The 19,374-nt window shown below is 47.8% G+C and overlaps 6 protein-coding genes across 6 annotated transcripts; 3 read left to right on the plus strand and 3 right to left on the minus strand.

Annotated features, from left to right (window-relative positions):
* Positions 1-80: 80 nt before the first annotated feature.
* On the plus strand, positions 81-1,258 carry N7471_001508 (aromatic ring-hydroxylating oxygenase subunit alpha; the record flags this gene model as incomplete). Its single annotated transcript, XM_057274229.1, has 5 exons — positions 81-167; positions 218-370; positions 427-608; positions 660-1,075; positions 1,134-1,258. 5 exons carry the CDS (start codon positions 81-83, stop codon positions 1,256-1,258), a joined length of 963 nt encoding a protein of 320 aa, XP_057142408.1.
* A 318-nt stretch (positions 1,259-1,576) lies between these two features.
* N7471_001509 (putative iron-sulfur cluster-binding protein) lies at positions 1,577-3,168 on the plus strand (the record flags this gene model as incomplete). Its single annotated transcript, XM_057274230.1, has 6 exons — positions 1,577-1,828; positions 1,885-2,362; positions 2,415-2,769; positions 2,844-2,869; positions 2,925-3,047; positions 3,098-3,168. The coding sequence occupies 6 exons, from the start codon at positions 1,577-1,579 to the stop codon at positions 3,166-3,168; spliced, it is 1,305 nt and encodes a 434-aa protein (XP_057142409.1).
* A 310-nt stretch (positions 3,169-3,478) lies between these two features.
* N7471_001510 (uncharacterized protein) lies at positions 3,479-5,278 on the minus strand (the record flags this gene model as incomplete). Its single annotated transcript, XM_057274231.1, has 1 exon — positions 3,479-5,278. One exon carries the CDS (start codon positions 5,276-5,278, stop codon positions 3,479-3,481), a length of 1,800 nt encoding a protein of 599 aa, XP_057142410.1.
* A 2,260-nt stretch (positions 5,279-7,538) lies between these two features.
* On the minus strand, positions 7,539-8,318 carry N7471_001511 (polysaccharide lyase; the record flags this gene model as incomplete). Its single annotated transcript, XM_057274232.1, has 1 exon — positions 7,539-8,318. The coding sequence occupies one exon, from the start codon at positions 8,316-8,318 to the stop codon at positions 7,539-7,541; it is 780 nt and encodes a 259-aa protein (XP_057142411.1).
* Positions 8,319-10,866: 2,548 nt separating this feature from the next.
* On the plus strand, positions 10,867-14,651 carry N7471_001512 (uncharacterized protein; the record flags this gene model as incomplete). Its single annotated transcript, XM_057274233.1, has 2 exons — positions 10,867-13,765; positions 13,819-14,651. 2 exons carry the CDS (start codon positions 10,867-10,869, stop codon positions 14,649-14,651), a joined length of 3,732 nt encoding a protein of 1,243 aa, XP_057142412.1.
* Positions 14,652-15,923: 1,272 nt separating this feature from the next.
* N7471_001513 (MFS transporter) lies at positions 15,924-17,687 on the minus strand (the record flags this gene model as incomplete). The annotated part of the gene is made up of 2 exons (XM_057274234.1): positions 15,924-16,217; positions 16,275-17,687. The coding sequence occupies 2 exons, from the start codon at positions 17,685-17,687 to the stop codon at positions 15,924-15,926; spliced, it is 1,707 nt and encodes a 568-aa protein (XP_057142413.1).
* Positions 17,688-19,374: the final 1,687 nt, after the last annotated feature.

Here is a 19,374-nt window from a genome sequence, read left to right on the forward strand (position 1 = left end):
TTTCGCTGTCGCAGTCGCAGTTTACAACTCCAATCGTGTCAACTTGATACTTGAATATACTCAACAACTTCATCGATATCATGTCCGAGCTCACTCGCACTTTGCCTGCCTCCTGGTATTGCAGTCAGCCACTGTATCAAATGGAGCGGCGGGCGGTCTTTCTCAAAGTATGTAAAGCAGTCTTGTGACAGTTGAAGGAGACTAATACGTGTTCCAGTCTTGGTACTTGCTCGGCCCAGTCACCAGATTCCAGATGGTGGGCGAGCATGTTCCATATGAAGTTGCGCAGCAACCCGTCTCTGCTGTTCGCACCTCGGGGGAGGCTCTGAACCCCGTAGCCGAGGAGCTAAAGGTTGTCTGCGCAAAAACGGTACGTGTGATCTAGGTGAAATGTGAAGTTACCACTAACAATTGTGCTACCTACAGGGCAAAGAACTGCGCAGTCATCTCACCCCTACTGGACTCCTCTTCTCAACTATCTCCGACGATGCTCCCAGTTTCCATGAATTCTTCCCGGAGCTTGAGGAGCTGCTCGGTAAAGTCGACTTCACCAAGCTACCGCACCGTCGTAGCATCAGCTATGAAGGCCGATTCAACTGGAAGACCATGTAATATTCTCTCTTATCCTTTTCCACTGTCTTATTATTAACTTTTGTCAGGGTCGACGGATATCAAGAGTGTCTACACTGCCAATACACCCACCCATCCTTCTCCAAATACTACCCGCCGACATTCTACACCGTGCGCAACAACCACAATTTCTCCCAGCATATCGCAGACCCGAACAAGTCAGATGATGGCCTTTTTCTATACTTCTTTCCCAACTGCACACTGAATGTCTATGGCGGTGGTATGTCCTCCTTCAGAGTATGTCCGACCGCTGACCCGCATGTCACCCGGATGGAATTCGATTACTTCCATCTTGAATCTGGGGACAAATTCGAAGAATACTTTAAATTTGTGCGTCAAGTTGCTATGGAAGACTTCGAGCTCTGTGAGAAGGCCCAGAGCAACCTAGCCAAGGGGGTCTATCACGAGGGAATTCTGAACCCAAACAAGGAAAACGGCGTGTCTTGTGAGTTGTCGCTTTTAAAGTTGGTTCATGCAATAACTAACACACATTTCTCCCTTAGACTACCAGGGACGGGTGTTTGATATGGTCTGCGAGCAGCATGAGTTTGACAGGACCGCAAAGACAGCGAAAGAGCCTGGACTGGAGGAGCATGCTGCGCCCTCCATGGTTCAAATGACAGCGTAGTATAGTCGTAGGAATATAGTGATCGCTCTTTTGATATAAGATATGAATATGAATGCAACTATAATCTTAATGCCTGCGCAGTAATCACCGTATGATAAAGGTAACCCCAACCATACGGGACCGAAAATCGGAAGTGACAACATTGAAGTCAGCCGAGTGATACAGCCAGGAAATTCCAACCCAATCGGGTAATATAGGGAGACATCTGCGCTAGCTAAGTGTGGAGAGTATGATATGGAGGGGCATTTAGACCTCAAGTATATCAATGGCAGATGCCAACCACTTTCTATTATCCAAAACAGCAATACTTTATTTATTATGGAGTCTACCGATGCAGATTACTTAGTATCTCCAGCGTCCATCCTCGTGGCCTTGGTGACAATTATCTTTCTACTCCACCGAACATGGCCTCATTTATCTCAACCTAAACCAGAGAAACTCACCGAATCTATTGCAATAACCTCTTCAAACAATTCAGACTTGTCCGTTTCCAAAGAACCCGAAATCCCAGAGGGATGGTGGACCGGTCGGGAAGTCTTCGAGCTTGAACGGCGCGCACTCTTCAGCCAAGTAATAGGAATGCCGCTACAATATGGCTTGACAGCATCGCTAACATTCAACTCTAGACATGGCTCTACCTTGCCCATAGCTCCCAGTTCCACAAGCCTGGCTCGTATCAATCATTTGACGTTGCCGGGTTCCCGGTCTTTCTCATTCGCGGCAAAGACGACAAGATCCGCGCATTTCATAATATCTGTCGTCATCGTGCCTATACTATTACCAGAAAAGAGACTGGTGCCTCCACTGTTCTTGGTTGTCGGTATCATGGCTGGAGCTATGATACCACTGGTCGGCTGGTGAAGGCTCCTCAGTTTGATGATGTCCCTGGGTTTGATAAGTCGCAGAATAGTCTGTTTGAGGTTCATACACATACCACTGATCAAGGGATGATTTTTGTGAATCTCAATTCTGGTGAGCCGGCTACACTTGACAGTGCGGTGGCTTCGAGTTTGAGTGGATTTGCGCGCATAGCTGGTCTCGAAGCGAAATCCACTTGGGTTGCTGGTCAGACTTTGTCGGGAGACTTCAATTGGAAGGTTGGAGGTAAATAACTAATGTCAAAAATTGTTGGAGACAATAGCTGACACTTTAATAGCACGATCTCGTCACCTCGATGCCTATACCAGCGAGTTACATCCCAGATTGTCTGAACTATCGGGGCGCTCGCCTGTCATGAAGCTTATCAGGTCTATTACGCGAAAGAGCGCCCTGGAAGAGTGTTCCTTGTTTCCAATTACACTTATGTATTCGCTTCAGGATGCGGATTTATGCCTCACCCTTTCCTTCATTCCCGCCTCTGAGTCGAAGACGCATATTCGCTACGACCTCTTCGCCCGCTCCGCTGTCAATGAACCGGAAATTCAGCAAATGTCCGAAGAACTAGAAAGCGCGACAAAGAATTTGATTGGAAAGATTGAGCTTGAATATCAGTATATCTCAACCAAGCAAGGGTGAGTACTTAAAGCTATCTAATGTCCGACATGATTTGTTCCTAATCTCTTTTTCTTCTTTTTCTCTTATCTAGGTCTTCGGGCGAGTTAAATCACACAAGTATGGTCCTTGAATATTAGCTTTTGTTGTCTATTTACCTAACCCGATCCAGCAGACACCCCTCAAATTTTGAGTCGACTCCAGGAGCACGCAAAGCTCGAACGGATCGAAGGAGCTCAGATCCTCCCGGCCATGCACAAGCCAGAAGGGAGCACTCTGTTCCAAAAAGCAGACCAACGTGAGTGCTTTAATTTCAGTTCGACCTTAATATCTACTAATTGACAGCAGTCTGCAAAGAGCTGGATTGTGCTAGCGGTGGGTCGCAGAACGGTACTTCACCAAGTGCACTTGACTGGTAGATTTGTCCAAATCTCATCTTTGCTTTTGGTCAACCTGTTTATTTAACAATTGGCTTTACGACTGGGGGCAGATTAATTGGGACGGGAGATCTTAGGCAATATTCAATGATCTATTTTGGGAATGTGGGGGAAAATTCAACTATTGGTGAATTTCTAGAATACAATAAACATACCAAACCAGCAAAAAGACAACACAAATTCGAATCAGAACATCAATAACAAACGTAAGAACTGAAGACAAACCAGCGAAAACCCATCAGACATAAACGAAATAAAAAAACATCATATGCAGGAAGCGCACTCCCATGCTTCATACAACAAGCACCGCCGATCCCTCTACCAGTACCAAGCCGAGACACAACCTCTCAACTTCGGCGATTCGATCCCCCCTACGCACAGTCTTAGTGACCATATTGCTAGGATCCCTGATAGGACCAAGAGTCTGTCTCCCCCCACTGCGAGCAGTAACATGACTCGGCCTATTCCTCCGAATATGATCCGCGCGAGCAGGATTCGGCCCATTGCCATCATCATACATCAGTAGTACCTCATGTTCAGAAATTCTGCGTAACTGAGGGCTTTTGGGGTAGCGTGCGCTATCGCGGGTGCGCGAGCTATCCCGCGAGCTGCTCCGAAGCAGCCGCGTCCCTGTACCGATACTGTGCTTGAGGATACTGAGATCGTTATCGCGTATGAACGCCTCAAGTGCCAGGTGCCATTCGCTTCCGGGCCAGAAATTAGACAGACGGCGGACGAGTGCTTGCATCTTGCGCACCGCGAGAAGCTCCATCACATTCAGCGTGGGGTCGGTGATTCGGCCGTCGGCGAGCTTGCGCTTGTGCGATGCTAGTCCTTCGGCGATCTCGGTGCCGAAGATCTTGCCGTATTCGTTGTCGAATAGCGACTCTGGTAGATGTGAGAGGATAATGGAGAATATCTCGCCGCTATGAAGGTACGAGCTTCGAGCCGCGCAGATCAGGGCATAGCCCTGCGGGCCTCCGTCTAATCTGGACTGCATGGGATCGCATTTCTGGCACAGCCAGTCGATTGCGGCTGGCTCGTCGAAGCATGCGGCGTACATCAGCGGGTTCATGTTTTCCGAGTTTCGGACTTCTGCATTGAGCATGGAGAATTTGTCAAGCCAGGCCATGAAGTCAGCTCCGGCGGGGTTGAAGGCGGCTGCAATGTGCCAGGAGGATTCTAGCTGTCCGCCGAGTTCGTGGAACTGGTGCTCTACATTGCCGATGTTGATTCCGTGTTGGTAGAGTGCTTCCGCCACGGGGACGGGTGCGACAGCACAGAACTCGTGCATCGCTGCTTCGTGGAAGATTGTGCGAAGTTCCTCGATCGGCACAAGTCTTGCCTGGCGTAACCTATTCAGGGCAATCACGAATTGAGAAAATGCGCCGACACCGACGAGTGAGAGAAGAATGTGGTTCTCGCGGGTTTCTCTGATATCTCTTGGTTTGGTCAGATGTTGAGGATCTGCATTGCTGACAATGTAGGTGAGCAAATCCATATTGGGACCATTCAATCCTGCCTCAAGCCAGCTTCTTCCTGATAAGTCATAGCCATTGGGTGTAACAATCCCAAAATAAACCAGGAACTCTAAGCAGGAAGAGCATTGCATTGCGACATTGTATGCAGGGTGGGTCTTGAATGGATGGTTGTCCGTTTCTCTTGGGAACATAGTGCAATCCGACAAATGGCCCATTGCATCTTCATAATCCGTGTAGGATCGAATTAATTCCTTCCATTTTTCGACGGTACCAGGGCGTTTGAACCATTTTTCCACACTGGCTTTGAGAGGTCCATTGTGTTTTACGAGTCCATGCATAGCGTGGATCTTCTTTTCCTCCATATATCGAACTCCCAGTGAGAAACCAACCATTCTGTCAAATATTATCTCGAGTGCCCTTTGAGGGAGCTGGGGAAGAGGCAACTTGGTGGCCCATTGGATTTGCTGGGCTGCTGTTTTCTTGTCGACGTTGCTTGGCCAGGCAACCTGAAGCACACCTCCTTTGACGTTTCCACTTTGCAATCGGTCGAAGATGACTCCCCAAACTGCTGGACCCCAAGAGTCCAGCATTTCTTCGTCGAAGCCGACCATGATGAATAATTTGGGAGGGTTTGTCGTGAGATTTTGTGAGGTTCGTGAGAATCTATCAAGCTGTTGACACACAGCTAGTTTATATATTTTTCACCTCTCCAACCCCCAGGAACGGATATGTGATAATTCTCTGCAATTCCCTTTGGATAAAGGAGCCAAAGAAGATAAATATAGATTTGGTCGCAGTTATTGGACAAGAAGTAACATAAATTCCTCCTAAAGGGGGAAGACGGGGACGATTCTAAGAGCACAAATGAACAAAGAGTCGAAGAACCGAACCTTTTTCTAGAGTGGTATGGCATCATAAGTTCATATTCATACATTTGAAGAGCAATATCGAGCCAAGTTATGGAGTTCGAGTCTACGGCGAGCCCAATGCATCAATCCTATATGCTGAACGGAGAATGGTGGTCGCTAACATCCATTTCTCTGGCGTCAAGTCAACATTAGGAAGTTGAAGTTTTAGTGTCGAAGAAACCTCATTCAAGAATAATGCATAGCCCAGTCAAAAATCACTCATGGTCATCAAAGACAAGGACTCGACGAAATGTGGGAAACGTGGCTTTGATCGGGTTCATTTTGAAACAAAGAGGTTCTTTCACAACCCAGAAGCGGCCTTGGAAGATTTCGTGATTTCTATATACGAATTGAAGCGAAAGTTTTTCTGCCTCTTATGCGAAAGGTCTACCCAGTAGTCTGGCTAACCCCCATATCCAGGCTCAGTTTTACTTGCTCGAGCACTACAATGTGTGTGAATTATTATAGCACAGAGATCTAGATACTCAACCGTACTAAGAAAAATGAAGATCGCTATCGAAGTTGAAAGCAATTTTCCCGACTCCAGTTTTCACAAAAAAAGAGGAATGTGCAAGAAATAAGGAGCCATTTTGGATAATACAAAGAATACTATCGACAGAGTCCTGCAGATGGGATAGCTTACCCTTTGAAATATAAGATTAATTAGAATTATCTATTCATAGTTTTAAGCTGTATAGACTAGGCGGAGGCTCTCGAGGATATAAAAAAAATGTATAAGATTTCTGCAAGACACAGAATTCAAGTCAACTCTAAAACCAAGCCCTGGGCCCTGGAGGATATTCTATTATTGGCAATGCCAACCTACATTAGATTCTCACGTTACGCTTCCAATTTGGTCTAGAGTTTCTACTCTTTTCTAAAATGCTTGGCTCTGGATATAATTAGCAACACTCCGCGCGCAAAACATTAACATTTGTAAAATTATGTCCCCACCCCACCCCCTCTGGGCAAATATCATATCTGGAAGAGAGAGTACAGTTTTGTTCCTGGGATCCAATAAATCCTGCACCCTCTGGGTCGACGCACTCAGCAACATCGCCGGGTAACTTGCCTAGATACCCCTCGATAGTCCAAGCGGGGTCAAAACGGGCGAGGTTACGAGGATCTTTTTCTTGGCCTACGAGGTCCTCCTCGGAGACTTCCTCGGTGTACAAATTATTGGTGGGACTTGGGACTGGGGACTGGGGAGTCTGGAATTGTTTTCGAGTGTTTCCGAGGTGGACTCGCGTCACAATGGTGTCTATCTAGGAATCCACTCATGGACCCGATGACTACCTAAGAAGGGGCAGGCCCCGGGGGCGCTTCCAAGGTTCCTAAGTGTAAATTTCCGAGTAGATCGTAGACTGTGTGATACAATGTAGTACGAACATGATCAGCATACACATAACCAAGCCCTAGGGGCGATATTCATGTTAGGTGATGTCAGTTTAAATTGGACCCCACGCGGCACGGGAGGGTCCTCTCCACAGGCGCAAAACAGGGGCCAACTCCATAATACGGCGTATTTATACATTTACGCCGGAACTTTTATTGAAGATTGAAACTACTCTGAGATAAGCTGATAGAGTTGATGTCATTGGCCAAACTTTTGGCTTATTACTGGCCTCAGGCTCTGGTCACTCGTGGTGATCCTCAACTTCAAGTTGGTGCCCACTGATCAACGGCATCTAGTACAACATAGGTAGCACATTTTCTTTCAGTTTTATCTCCGAATAGGCCCGTCTGCCTCTAGGCAGCTTAGAGATTGTGAATATTTACAAGATACTAATGCTTTTTACGCCATACTTTGTAGACTCCAAATCGAGGAGCAACTCTAGTATAGATCAGAGACAGGCACATTCAAGAATTGAACTATGATTCTGCTTCAATTCTAGCTAAACAAATACATTGTTCCATCAATACCACCCCTGTACTAAATACGCAACATTTGAAACCACACAAATCAACACTCGCCGGCATCGATCTCGGCATCAGCCGTAACATCAGCAAGCGTAGTCCCAGCAGCAATCTCATCATACCAAATACTCCTAGTCCCCTGAGACCCCTTCATCTGCTTATCATCATGCCACCCATTCGCATAAAGACCAGCCCGGAACTGGAAAGCCGCATCACCCTCAATGGTAGTACGGAGATCCTTCTCATCTAATACCTTCTCCCCGTCATACCAGACTCTGTAATACCCCGTCTCATCCGACTTCCACTTCGCCTCGATCTCAATTCGGTGCCATTTACCCGCAGTGACAGTGGCTAGGTCGTTAAAACCCTTAACCTCCTGCTTGCAGACCGAGCCTTGCTTAACACGCGTGTAGAGTTTGTTGCCCTTAAGCGAGACCATGGTCGTCGGCATCCAGTCGTCGCAGCCGCTGTCTGTGAAGTCGCCGATGAATTGCGCGATTCCGTAGGATTGCACGGGGGAGAATTGCCAGTCGTCTTGCAGTCGGAAGGAAAACCCATATGCGCCTGTGTCGCCGCGCTTGTACACATCGTTCTTTACCACTTCCGAATGGTACCGGCCCGAGTAGTCTTTGTCGTAGATTTGAGTCATTTTGAGCGCAGTTTTGCCCTCGTACACCTCGTCTGTCACTTGCTTCACGGTGCCCTTGTGTTCTTTGTTTATCTTGTCCCAGCCGGAGGTTGTGCCGGTGTTTTTGAAGATTAGGCTCGCCTGGGCGCCTAGGCTGAGTGCCAACAATGCTGCGACTGATGGGAGTTTGCCAAACATGGTAGGTGCAGGTACAGTAGACAATTGATATAGAGTAGGGTTGATGGTTGTATCTTCAACTACTTACATTCTCGCGGGTTGGGCGGCTTTATACGTACTAATCCGACCTTCACTCAGGGAAGTTAAATTGTACCGAGTTGCTCATCAGTTTGGCTGATGTTGTCTCATCGAGTCTTGAAGAATCCAGAGGATTTACTCAAATGAGAAGTGAGCCAAGCTCTGAGACGAGCGATCAAGCCCAGATTCATCTACAGCATTCATCTGACAGGCCACACCGTGGGTAAGGATGGTCTGTGGCAACTGCTATAGGGTCAAATCGTCGGGATTGTCCTGCAGTTTACTATGTATAGAAGTGAGCCAAGGCATCTGAACGAGCGATCAATGCCAGATTCATCTACAATATGCCCCTGATAATCCATCGTGGAGAATATAATGACTGTTATTGGGTCAATAGCTGAGATTGACATGCGAATGTAATATATGGACCCCTGTGGATCATCCAGCTCTCGCCATCTGATGGTCGAGAGGTACTCCATAACCCTGCACAACGTTACATTTGGTTCAAGTTTCTGAGCGCGATGTCTGATAATCATCAATCTTACTGTTATAAGCAAATGATCCAAAGATATTATATTGAAGATCGAGTAAGCCGAGGGGACCTACGGAGTAATATAAGATGAATAGATGTTACTCTGTTGTAGATGAGATGAAACTGATAGTCCGTGTTGGAGCCTGAGGCAGGGAATTCCTTTGGCCTCAGGCAGCAAGTCTTCTCCTTTCGCTTTCTCGAGGTCCTCACTTACTTCCAATCTACTATATTCCTCGATCTCTTAGCCCTCTACCTCTTTCTTTCTCTCTCTCCTTTGGCTTTTGTTTCCATTTCCTATCAAAATTATACTTCGGCTTACCTTCCGCATCTTCCCTGATGGGTCAACGAATCTTCAATACATATCCAAGAGAATAGACCTTGGAAGGTTGGACGCGAAGCCAAGTCGTTATCGAATCGAGCATCAAAACCAGCCCAATCCACACGTGGCGAAGGAAAATCGCCGAGAAAGCCGGGCCTTTGCGCCCCCACCCTTCGCCGTTTCCTTCCAAGGTTTGCAATATTAGCCGTGAGGTCATAGTCGCGTTATCGCTAACGGTGATGAGGAGAAACGTGAGGGGAGGTACACGTGCATTTCACTTGGACTTGTTGAGTAGTTGCTCTTTTGATGTTATTTTCCTTCCGGATTGGGCCAATGCTCTTGCCGAGTGTATAGTCAAGCAGACACCCACAGTGGACTCTAGCCAGGCTCAGCCGTGCAATCTGGTTCCCACAACTGTTCAAGACATTAAAAGGGGGGATATATCCACATTATGCTACAGAAATATTCAAGAAAGATATAGGTATGCATGAGAGAATTTTAGATAGGCAAGAGACCGCACTCGGAAATGAAATCCCCTTCTGATTGGGTTGACAAACACAAATGGCTGATAAAATTAAATAAATATATACGTAGTATGTAAGGAGTAACACGGAGTACTAGAAGTATCAGTAGGGTTTCTAGGGCGTATATACAAATAGGACTTATGTACAAATATGGACGTATGTACAAATATACAAGTCTATTATCCTCACGGTCATAGTTATTATCTTCACGGTCATAGTTGGGGGCGGCCCCGGGGGAATGCACCGGGCAATGGGGCGGAAAATATAGTGGCAAAATCGCCATAGATACTTTGTATGTATGTTTTTGTGTGGGATGTATTTTTATCGCATATCATTGGCCCAATTCGGCTGTTCGTATCCATACTGCAACTCACTTCCCCTGACGGCAACAGTTCGTGTCAATCAACACGAGAATAAGAATAACATTCGCTGCGCCTTTCCGAGTACGAGAGAACACGAATTTCGATGCAACTATAACTATAGAAATAGAAATAGCCATTCCAGTGGTAAATTGAAGAATCTTCTTCGAACAACACCTTTCACTCTGTATCTAAACGACTTGCTCAATTGGGAATTTGGGGGTGATATTTTGGCCCCAGGGGATCGCTGTTTAGCTGCAGCACACTAACCCAATAATCGACAGACTAATCAATTATTGTCTGATTATCTGGCTGGGAAGTCATTTTGAAATACGCCCATATTCTCCGTACAGATTCTTGTGGGACCACCTGCTGATTTCATTTCGGGGGCCTAAAAAGACGATATCAACAGGTCTGTGCCTATGTTATGCGGTATTAGATCTACCTAAAATAGTTCCCATTCCAAAGCTCTTTTTCTGTTTCATCTTTGCGAACTCCTATGCAAGAGAAAACAAAAAAATACTTGGGTTCGTTCTTTGTTCTATACAGCCACAGCCGGGACGAACTATTTTCGACAAAGAAACCCTTACACTTCGCCTCCACGAGTCTGCTCTCTCACCGAGACTCCAATTCATAGTATGTTCTAGCGCAGCATGTGATTGGGAGCCTCGAGCAACGACATACTAACAAAGAGCAAGGACAGACTAAACCGGTCAACAATGCCCCACGAATAAAGATCCAGAACAAGAGCTGAGATATGAGTTATTGGCCGTTAATGTCGCCTTCTCGGCCTCGTGATCCTTCAAACCAGAAGACCAAGTCTTCAAATCAAAAGAAACTAGGTTTTCGTCCTCCGTCGCTGAAGCTTCGAAGAAACCCCTTCGGTCTTGAATCCAAAGTCACAGCTGCCCGGGGCAGTGTTTCAAGTCAATCGAGTCCCACAGTCCACAAAGACCTACAGACAATGCTAGCGAAGATCGCGGACACCACCCATGGCCCGTCTGCAGCAGTTCCAGGGGCCCCTGCTAAACACATGGCACCCGACACTAAAAGGACTCAAGGCCAATCACACCACTTGGGTCTCAAAGAAGAAGATATCGCAAGCGGGGGCGCCGGGGATACTAGGTCTGCCTCCCCGCAGAAATCTTTGGACACTATGTTGGACTTGGAATCACCCCAAGATTCCGAAGGTGATTCTGAAATTTCTCCATTGTCGGACTATCCTCATCCATTGCGTTCAGCTTCCCGCTTGGCCCGATTCTTCCCAGAGCTATCCTCGCACTTCTCCGTTGTCTCCCCGGTCAGCACTGATTCCAAAATGGACCGCTCGACGGCGCCCTCTTTTTTCGAACGAGAACTAGAGGAACGCGTGCAGACCTTATATCGAAGCTCTGAAGACGTCGCTCCCCATGCACGTGAATCTGCCGATCAACCGCAGATCAGTCTCTCGTCTTCTGGGTCTGATGAGACTTTGGATTATGCTTCATCATGCTACAGTCGTCGCACTTCGGTGACCAGTGTCGGCAGCACGTTCTGGGGAGATGATGGACAACACCCTTACAAAACGGCTGATGCATACTCGATATATTCTCCGGTCGCCGCGGGTGTCTTCGACGATGCCCATTCCATCTACTCCTCGCGGCCTTCCTCAGTAGTGGCGCCCTGCCACCTACGCGTGTCAAAACCCGCCCCAATCCCCATCACCAAAAAGGTATCAATGAACGACCTCAAAAACAAGCCCTTGCCGCTAGAGCCATCCTTTGGTCCCAGTTCAGCCCCAAGTCACCCCAGCGACTCCCGCCTTTCGGCAGTTTCACCACCCTTCAAGTCACAGCGGTCAACGCAATACTCCAAGAGAGATTCGCTGATCTCGTTGCAACACTCCACCACGGTGAGCCATGACGACTTGAAGCATTCCATGTTACACCAGTCGAATACCCGCCGAAAATCAAAACATCCATGCCATACATGCGGACACAGTCAGCGTCAGCCGCAGCGTCAGGGTCGACAACGGTCAGATCTGATGGTCGCTGGTCATCGAGCCCGCCATGTCCCAACGTTGTCGCAGGCCGCCGAAGAACTCGAAGATGCCCTAGCGGGCCTGGCTGATCAAGATTTGTCTCAAAAAACGCTGCTGATCCTCGATGGGCCGTTGCAGATCAGCCGCCATAACGGGGACCTGATTGCTACCCGGCCCGCCCCTCTCCCCCCTTCCACAAAGCCTCACTCACAAACCCCGCAAGGGAAATCGACTCTGGAGAACAGCAGTCGGGTCAATACGATTAAATCAAGAGACCCAAGTCCAACTAAAGAAAAAAGTCACAAACTCAATAAGAGGGAGGCGAAAGACAAGCCTCGTCGATCGGGCAGGGATAAGGAGAAGGAGATGGATGAGAAGCCAGATGCAAAGAATACTCCAACTCCCAAGGAAACCATCAAAAAGGCAAAATCCAAAAAATCTTTCCTATCCTTTCGCAAGCAAAGCCAAGCGCCGCGCGATGCAGTTAGCGTCAGCTCACGGTCGGAAGATTCCCTCCACATGACATTGGAATCGCATTCCGCCGATCCCCTCGATCTGGCCCCCACGCGCGACAGCCTGTTACTTCAATTACCCCGTCTACAAACTAATCATTTCGGGAATCCCTTCGATCACGTCGCGGAACAAGCAGTTTTGTCGGGTAGCCCCGGCCCAGTCACCATGGAGGGCGCGAAACTAGAGGAGCCCATCGACTCCAAAATCCGTCAGAGCTGGGCTTTGGTCTCGACTGCCAAGGGGAGCAGTGTCCAACTCACCGAACAGATCTATGAACTTCCTGCTACTCCCCTGTCGCCTTCATCCGCGCTCCCTTCGCAGGCCGAGCGCAATGTCCCGTTCAATATCACCCTCCCCGAAGATATGCCGGTGGATTTGATTTTGTCAATCATGCAGAACATCGACTCTCTAGATGACCTTTTCAACTTCGTCCTCGTCAATAAAAAGATCTATACTGCATTCAAAGGTCGCGAGCTGCCCATGCTGAAAAATGCCCTGTTCAAAATGTCCCCGCCCGCTTGGGAAATGCGCGAGATGAGTCCGCCATGGGAAATGGAGTGGCAGCTACTTATAGATCCTGACTCCCAGGTTCCAGAATACACGCCCACGCTGTATCTTCAGAGGTATGCGCAGGATATCTACACCCTTGCCAAGCTGAAGGCGTTGGTTCTTGCACGGTGCGCTCCATTCCTGCGTCACGATACCATTCGTGGTCTAGCGGGCGTAGATAACACCCGTGCTGAGGAAGTGGACGATGCGTTCTGGCGGCTCTGGACCTTCTGTCGTATTTTCGGCAGTGGTAAAGGGCGGGAGAATGATATCGCTGGCCAAATGGACTGGTTGAAGGGTGGTGTCCAGGCGAAGAATTATTTCACCTCGGCTTCGACGATGACACAGCCTTTCGGTATTAATAATGTTCTGTTTGAACCGCCCGAGGGATTCGGTCGTGGGAATCTTTCCGGTCTATCGCAAAAGCAGATGTACGATCTGACGGAGATCTGGACGTGCATGGGTGTTCTGTTGCAGCCGTTGCATGGAAAATGCATAGAAGCTCGCAAGGTCGGCATTTTTGATGACATGAACGTCCCAGATGGTGATTTGGCTCTCGAAGAGACCGTTCTCGGTAAGTGAACCAACACTCCTGTCTATTTGATCACGGCTAACTCAGAAACACAGAGGAGTGGACTTCATACATTCTCACGCTCGGTCTAGGTGCAGTCTTAACACTCAGCTCAGTCTGTCCGGCCGACACCACCGCCGCCACATTCACCAAAGCGAAGTCAATCGGTCTCGCCAAATGGGAGCCAACCGAAACCGAAGCAAGTCGATCATCATTCCTGAAAGAAGCAGTCTCTCGCGCCTACGAGCTCCAAGAACGCGCACTTGATAGCCCGACTGAAATCAGCCCGCAAAAAACAAGCCATATCGAAAATGACCGCGATATCCGTGAGCGCCAAGCTGGATTCGCCCACGAGCTTCGTCGCCGCCGTGAGCTCGGTCTCGATCCAGATCCCACAGGCCAGTTTTCCTTCTCTGCCGAACGCCCTATGTCGGAGTTTAGCACTATTGTCCATAATCTCAACGGGTCGATTCGAGATCACCGGCCCATTCCATCTGTGCCTGCTCTCGTTCTTGACAGGTCCTCGACGTCGACTGCTGGGACGGCTCCTAGTACCCCGACTTACCCGTCTGATCCTGCCACTGCCTTTGCTTCGTCGTACACTCCTCCGCCGGCTATGGCGCCTCTGCCTCTGCGGCCGCAGGTTCTGGATCCTGTTGACCGCGCCATTGATATGATGGTTAATGAGCTTGGCTTTAGCCCGCAAGATGCTAAGTGGGCTCTTAAGATCACGGATACTGGTGAGGGGATTGATGCTACTGCTGCTGTGCAGTTGCTTCAGCGTCAGCGGAAAAGGAATGAGCGCAACCCCCTTGGTCATAGTGATACTCTGCTGTCGGATGTCATTAAGCGTCAAAAGTCACAAGAGTCAGGCTGGCGCTGGGCTTGATGGTGATTTACTTACTTTGCTTTGTGTTATTTTTTTATTTTTTTTGCCTGCATCATGTTTCCTTCACGCTATTTGTCCATGATTTGCTGCCACAATCATTATGTGCGATATACCCTTGCTGTTTATCTTTGAATATCGAGCTCTTTTGGTCTTGGGCCATTCTCATAGATCGCTTTTCGCTTCAACGCTCGTTCACCCCATATCTCTCTATATAGTCTCGAATTGTTCTTATTGTTGTCTGATTTGATACTGACCTCGTGTTGTTAACATCTGTTTGAGCATATTCAGCGAATAAATTGCAATATGAAAGGTTATACATAGAAAAGTCCATTTCACAAATTAAACCTTTTCCCCCTTTTTCTGCTGTCTATCTATGAAACTGAGGGGATCAAATATCTATCTAAAAAGAACATCTTAAAAGACTACCAAAAAGATCATCATCGACCCAACTAAATCATGTCATTCGCAAGGACAGAGGCCGCATAAGCGGCCGACTATTCTTATTTGCATGCAACTCAGCCTGGTTTAGTGCTACAATATTAGATCGAGATCTTCCTTTTTCTCCCTATTTATATCCATCTCCGTAAATCACACTCCACCTGTTCCATGTCCAGGGTGGCATTTCTAGTCTGGGCATGATCTTGATATCAACAGACACCAAGACTCCTTCAGATATCTGGAGGAATCTTCGGAGTGTCTACAGACGCTGATGGGTATATTGGCCGAGGCTCTAGAGCAGGAGACTGACCAGACAAACGAAACAGTGCGATATGTTAATGTTCTCGAGACTTAGCCTGTTCTTGATCAATGTGATGGATTTCCTGGGTGGATGAAATGTTCTTCGCGGGCGTTGTGGGATATATGAACTATGATGGTGGGTTTTCTGAGATGAGGATTTCTTATGCCGGGATTGATGGTTTTTGTGAGGGGTTGTATGGTACATGAGATGGCGAGTGCATTTGAAGCTGAATGAGAAGGGAGGACTGGCTGTATTCTATTCATAAAAGTAGGTTCAACTGTTGAGATTTCGAGACAGTTGAATAGTATTCTTTCTTGGGGTCATGGCAACATCTCCACACAAAATCTATCAGGCTCAAGGTTGAATCGAACACCCGAGTTTGTCTCAGCAAAGAATGCAACAGCAACAATCTATCTTCGTGGAACGGGCTAATGTATATTCAAATGCAAAAAAAAAAGAAAAAAAGGCTGGAACGAAAGCAAAAACTCGTCACATCGTCATGTCGGCACATTTTATAGGTCCGTGTATTTTAATCAAACATCATTCGGCTCGTCGTCATCCGACTTGTCTCCCTCATCACTGTCCACGCCCCAGCCCTCTGCTTCAAGTGCGCGACCGCGGATGCCGAAGCTCATAATGAAGCCAATAAAGGAGACCGCAGCAAACACTCCGAATGCCACGGCCTCTCCTTTGGGCTGGATCTTGGCTGTGAGGGAAAACAGTCCTCCGGAGAGGAATGGGCCCACTGCACGTCCAGCTGCGGAGAGAGTCTGTGCAAGGCCATTCAAAGCGCCGAGGACGGCATGATTAGGTGCTGAGTTTGTGACCTAGAGAAAGATTAGTCTCGGTGGAGTTACAAAAAAAAGCGTATCGGAATTACTTACCAGAAGCAGAGCACTGGTCAGACCACCCACGGAGGCAATGGTCTTGATCAGCAACACAAGGCAAAGTTCGATGGCCATGATGGCTGACTTGCCAGTCATACCCTTGCTAGTCTTGCTCTTGTACCCAATGAAGGGCAGTAAGATAAATGAGACGACAAAGCCAAATAGGCCTGCGCGGTAAGACCATCGATTACCCATCTTGTCTCGCAGACGGTTGAAGATACAGATTTGGAAAATGATCGTCACGATTCCAGCAAACCCTTGAGCAAGGCCAATCTCGGACGGGGTGAGTGACCGTCCGGCCGGGGGCTTAGCTTGCGCGAAGATTGGGAACAGCGAGTTGAAAGAAACATTGCATAAAGCAAAGATCAGGTATGTCAAAAGAAGTAAGAGTGTATCTCGAGTGAAGACCTCATCCCAAGAGAGTTCCTCGGGGTGGCCAAGGATGCTTGACACCTCAGATGCAGAGTCTAGATCACTGTCATGATCCTCGGTCTCTAAATCGAAGCGGCTGTGGGGATATAGCACTGCTTGCGGGACCTCCACGTAGGTCGGGTGGCGGGAATTACCGGTGAACTGCCACAGCCATGTGAACAAGTTGCGCACCTTTTTGCCAATTTTTGGAAGGCTGTCTGCGTCTTCGAGGCTCTCTTCCAAGAAAAGAGCTGTGAAAACGAAGTCCACCAGAAGGACAACAGCGGACAATATGTTTGGTGCGAGATAGGGATACGGGTTTTTGTTGCCAGTAAAAGGGTTCGTCTCGAAAACAAGGAGTCCTCCTAGGAGGGGTCCCGTTATACCTCCGATTCCGTATAACACCGGCAGGTAGGTAAAAGCCTGGGACTGGTTGCTTCGGTCGGTGATTTCTCCGAGGCAGGTGGACACCAAAGCCTGGTTTCCATTTACCACACCCATCAACGCCTGCACAGCTATAGCTTGTACAAGAGTCTTGCAGAATCCGAATGCAACGAAACACAGCGCAGTCAGAAAGGTGCCAAGCAGAATCACCGGCTTGCGACCAACACGGTCCGATAGCCAGCCCCAGAAATAGTTTGTGCTAAATTGAGCCAGCGCGAAAGCCGATGCAATGCTGCCCACGTATACGCCCACCTGGGTCGGTTCCACTTCGGGGAATGTCGATGCCATGTCCGGGAGGTATGGACTGATCGAGTTCAACGCCGTTTGCTCCGCCAGTGCAATTATCGCTAGCACTGCCATTTGCCTCTTCGGCAGCGGTGATGACGTTCCGGGGAGATCAGCGGTGTCATGTTGGGGATCGTGTGAGCCGTCCGCAGAGGACTCGGACTGGCCCGAGTTAGGTCGCCCACGCGACTTGGGCGGTGGAGTATCGAAGGTCTGGTAATGCTGCGTGGAGGAGCGGCGATTGAGCGAAGCCCTGTCTGGACCCGTCATTCTGGCGACACACCAGCAAAATCAAGACCGAGTGAAGTCTTGTCACAACTAACCATGCGATTGGAAGTCGTGCCGAAAGCCTGGTTGTAGACGCAATGCTGGTCGTGTGAGTGCTTATTGGTATGTTTGCAACCCGCGCTGGTCAAATCTTTGCCCAGCCAATAGAATAAATGTGTAAATGCAGGTCTAAGTAGATGTTCAAGAAACAAAATGTGTCGAGAAGCTTAGGATGGTTGAAGTTGTGGCTGCAACCTCGGAAAAGACCGCAACAGATCAAGGAACACAATGATGATGTAAGCGATGCTGCAGACCCCCGACGGTCGGGATCAATGCTGAGTAATTTGTTCTAGCAGTGGTACAATTATATTATTCATTTGGATTTATCTGCATGGAACTTGTTTTGCTTATTCCTTATTGGGTTGAATATTCATTGCCCTTGCATGTCGATCTTGTGTTACAATGTGTTGGTGCCGAGGCTCAACAAGTTATTCCAACGGTAGGCCACAAAGTATGTAGCTGGGTAAGTTGATTTCCTAGGTCAGTGATATCATTGGATATTCGTAAATATTCTTACCTATGATAAAACCCGCTAGTTATATATAAGTCAAGATAATACGGTAAACAACTTGTTCATCTGTTCGCAGCTTGGGCCCGCCTATGCAGGCATCATGCTGATGTGATTTGTAGGATTAGCCATAAATCATCAAAATATATAGCCAATGGAATGTACCGCTTGGGTACATAAAGTTGATGGCGTCCATTTAATAATCATTGGCTCCTATTAGTCCACTCAAGGGATGTACATGTGTATGCAAATTAGTACTGCAGGCACACATATATATTGTTAATATCTTACCCACAATACAAATGATACGACTCAAAATAAAGATCTCCTTGCTTTATCATGGAAATTAAGCCTATAGATCACACCGCAACACCAAGTGCCCAGGTGATGGTAAATAGGGCGCCCAACGGCCAATTTTGACGCCATTCTAAGCTACTGCTATAGGGTGGCCCTTTCGCCCATACTCAGAACATTGTCAAGGAAGAAGTGTGGGCGAAGGCCCAAGGCCAGGATCCATTGAGGATAGTTACATATAGGAAGAATATTGCCTACAAAATAGGTAGCCGTCCTCCATAACATGGCCTGCCGCCCACGGATGACTGGACGAAATACAAGAACGTGGAGCAAACGGGCGAATCCAGCAACCCCTCGATTCGGCCTGTCTTGCTGCAGGATGATACATAGGAGGATACATATATAAACAGCTAGATTCCTAGGCCTATCATTCCTTCTCCGTCAATATGATTCTCGATAGACATCAGACCTACTTCCCATTCATTGGTTGATCGTCGTAACTTGGCACCGTTCACACATTATGACAATCATTTATTTACGATTATCGAAGAACCCGAAGAACCCTGTTCCTATCGAAGATCTTTCCTTGTCACCGAGACTCTTCAAAAGATTAACCAGACCTGGGCTAGACGAAGCGTACCGAGAACAGCATCACCTTCTCTTCTCTAGACCATGACATCGATGTCCTTGGCGATATCTTTGAAGAATGGTTCTATTAGGAACCCCCAGTAATCAATACATTTCGAATGCTGTCCGATTCTTGATGGCTGCCATCAGCCTTCTGATATTATTCGGATCTTCTTTCTCAAAGGCACCATAGTCTAAATG

This window comes from Penicillium samsonianum (genome assembly GCF_028829775.1).
Source record: "Penicillium samsonianum strain IBT 33392 chromosome Unknown utg000001l_segment0_segment0, whole genome shotgun sequence".
NCBI classification, from domain to species: Eukaryota; Fungi; Ascomycota; class Eurotiomycetes; order Eurotiales; family Aspergillaceae; genus Penicillium; species Penicillium samsonianum.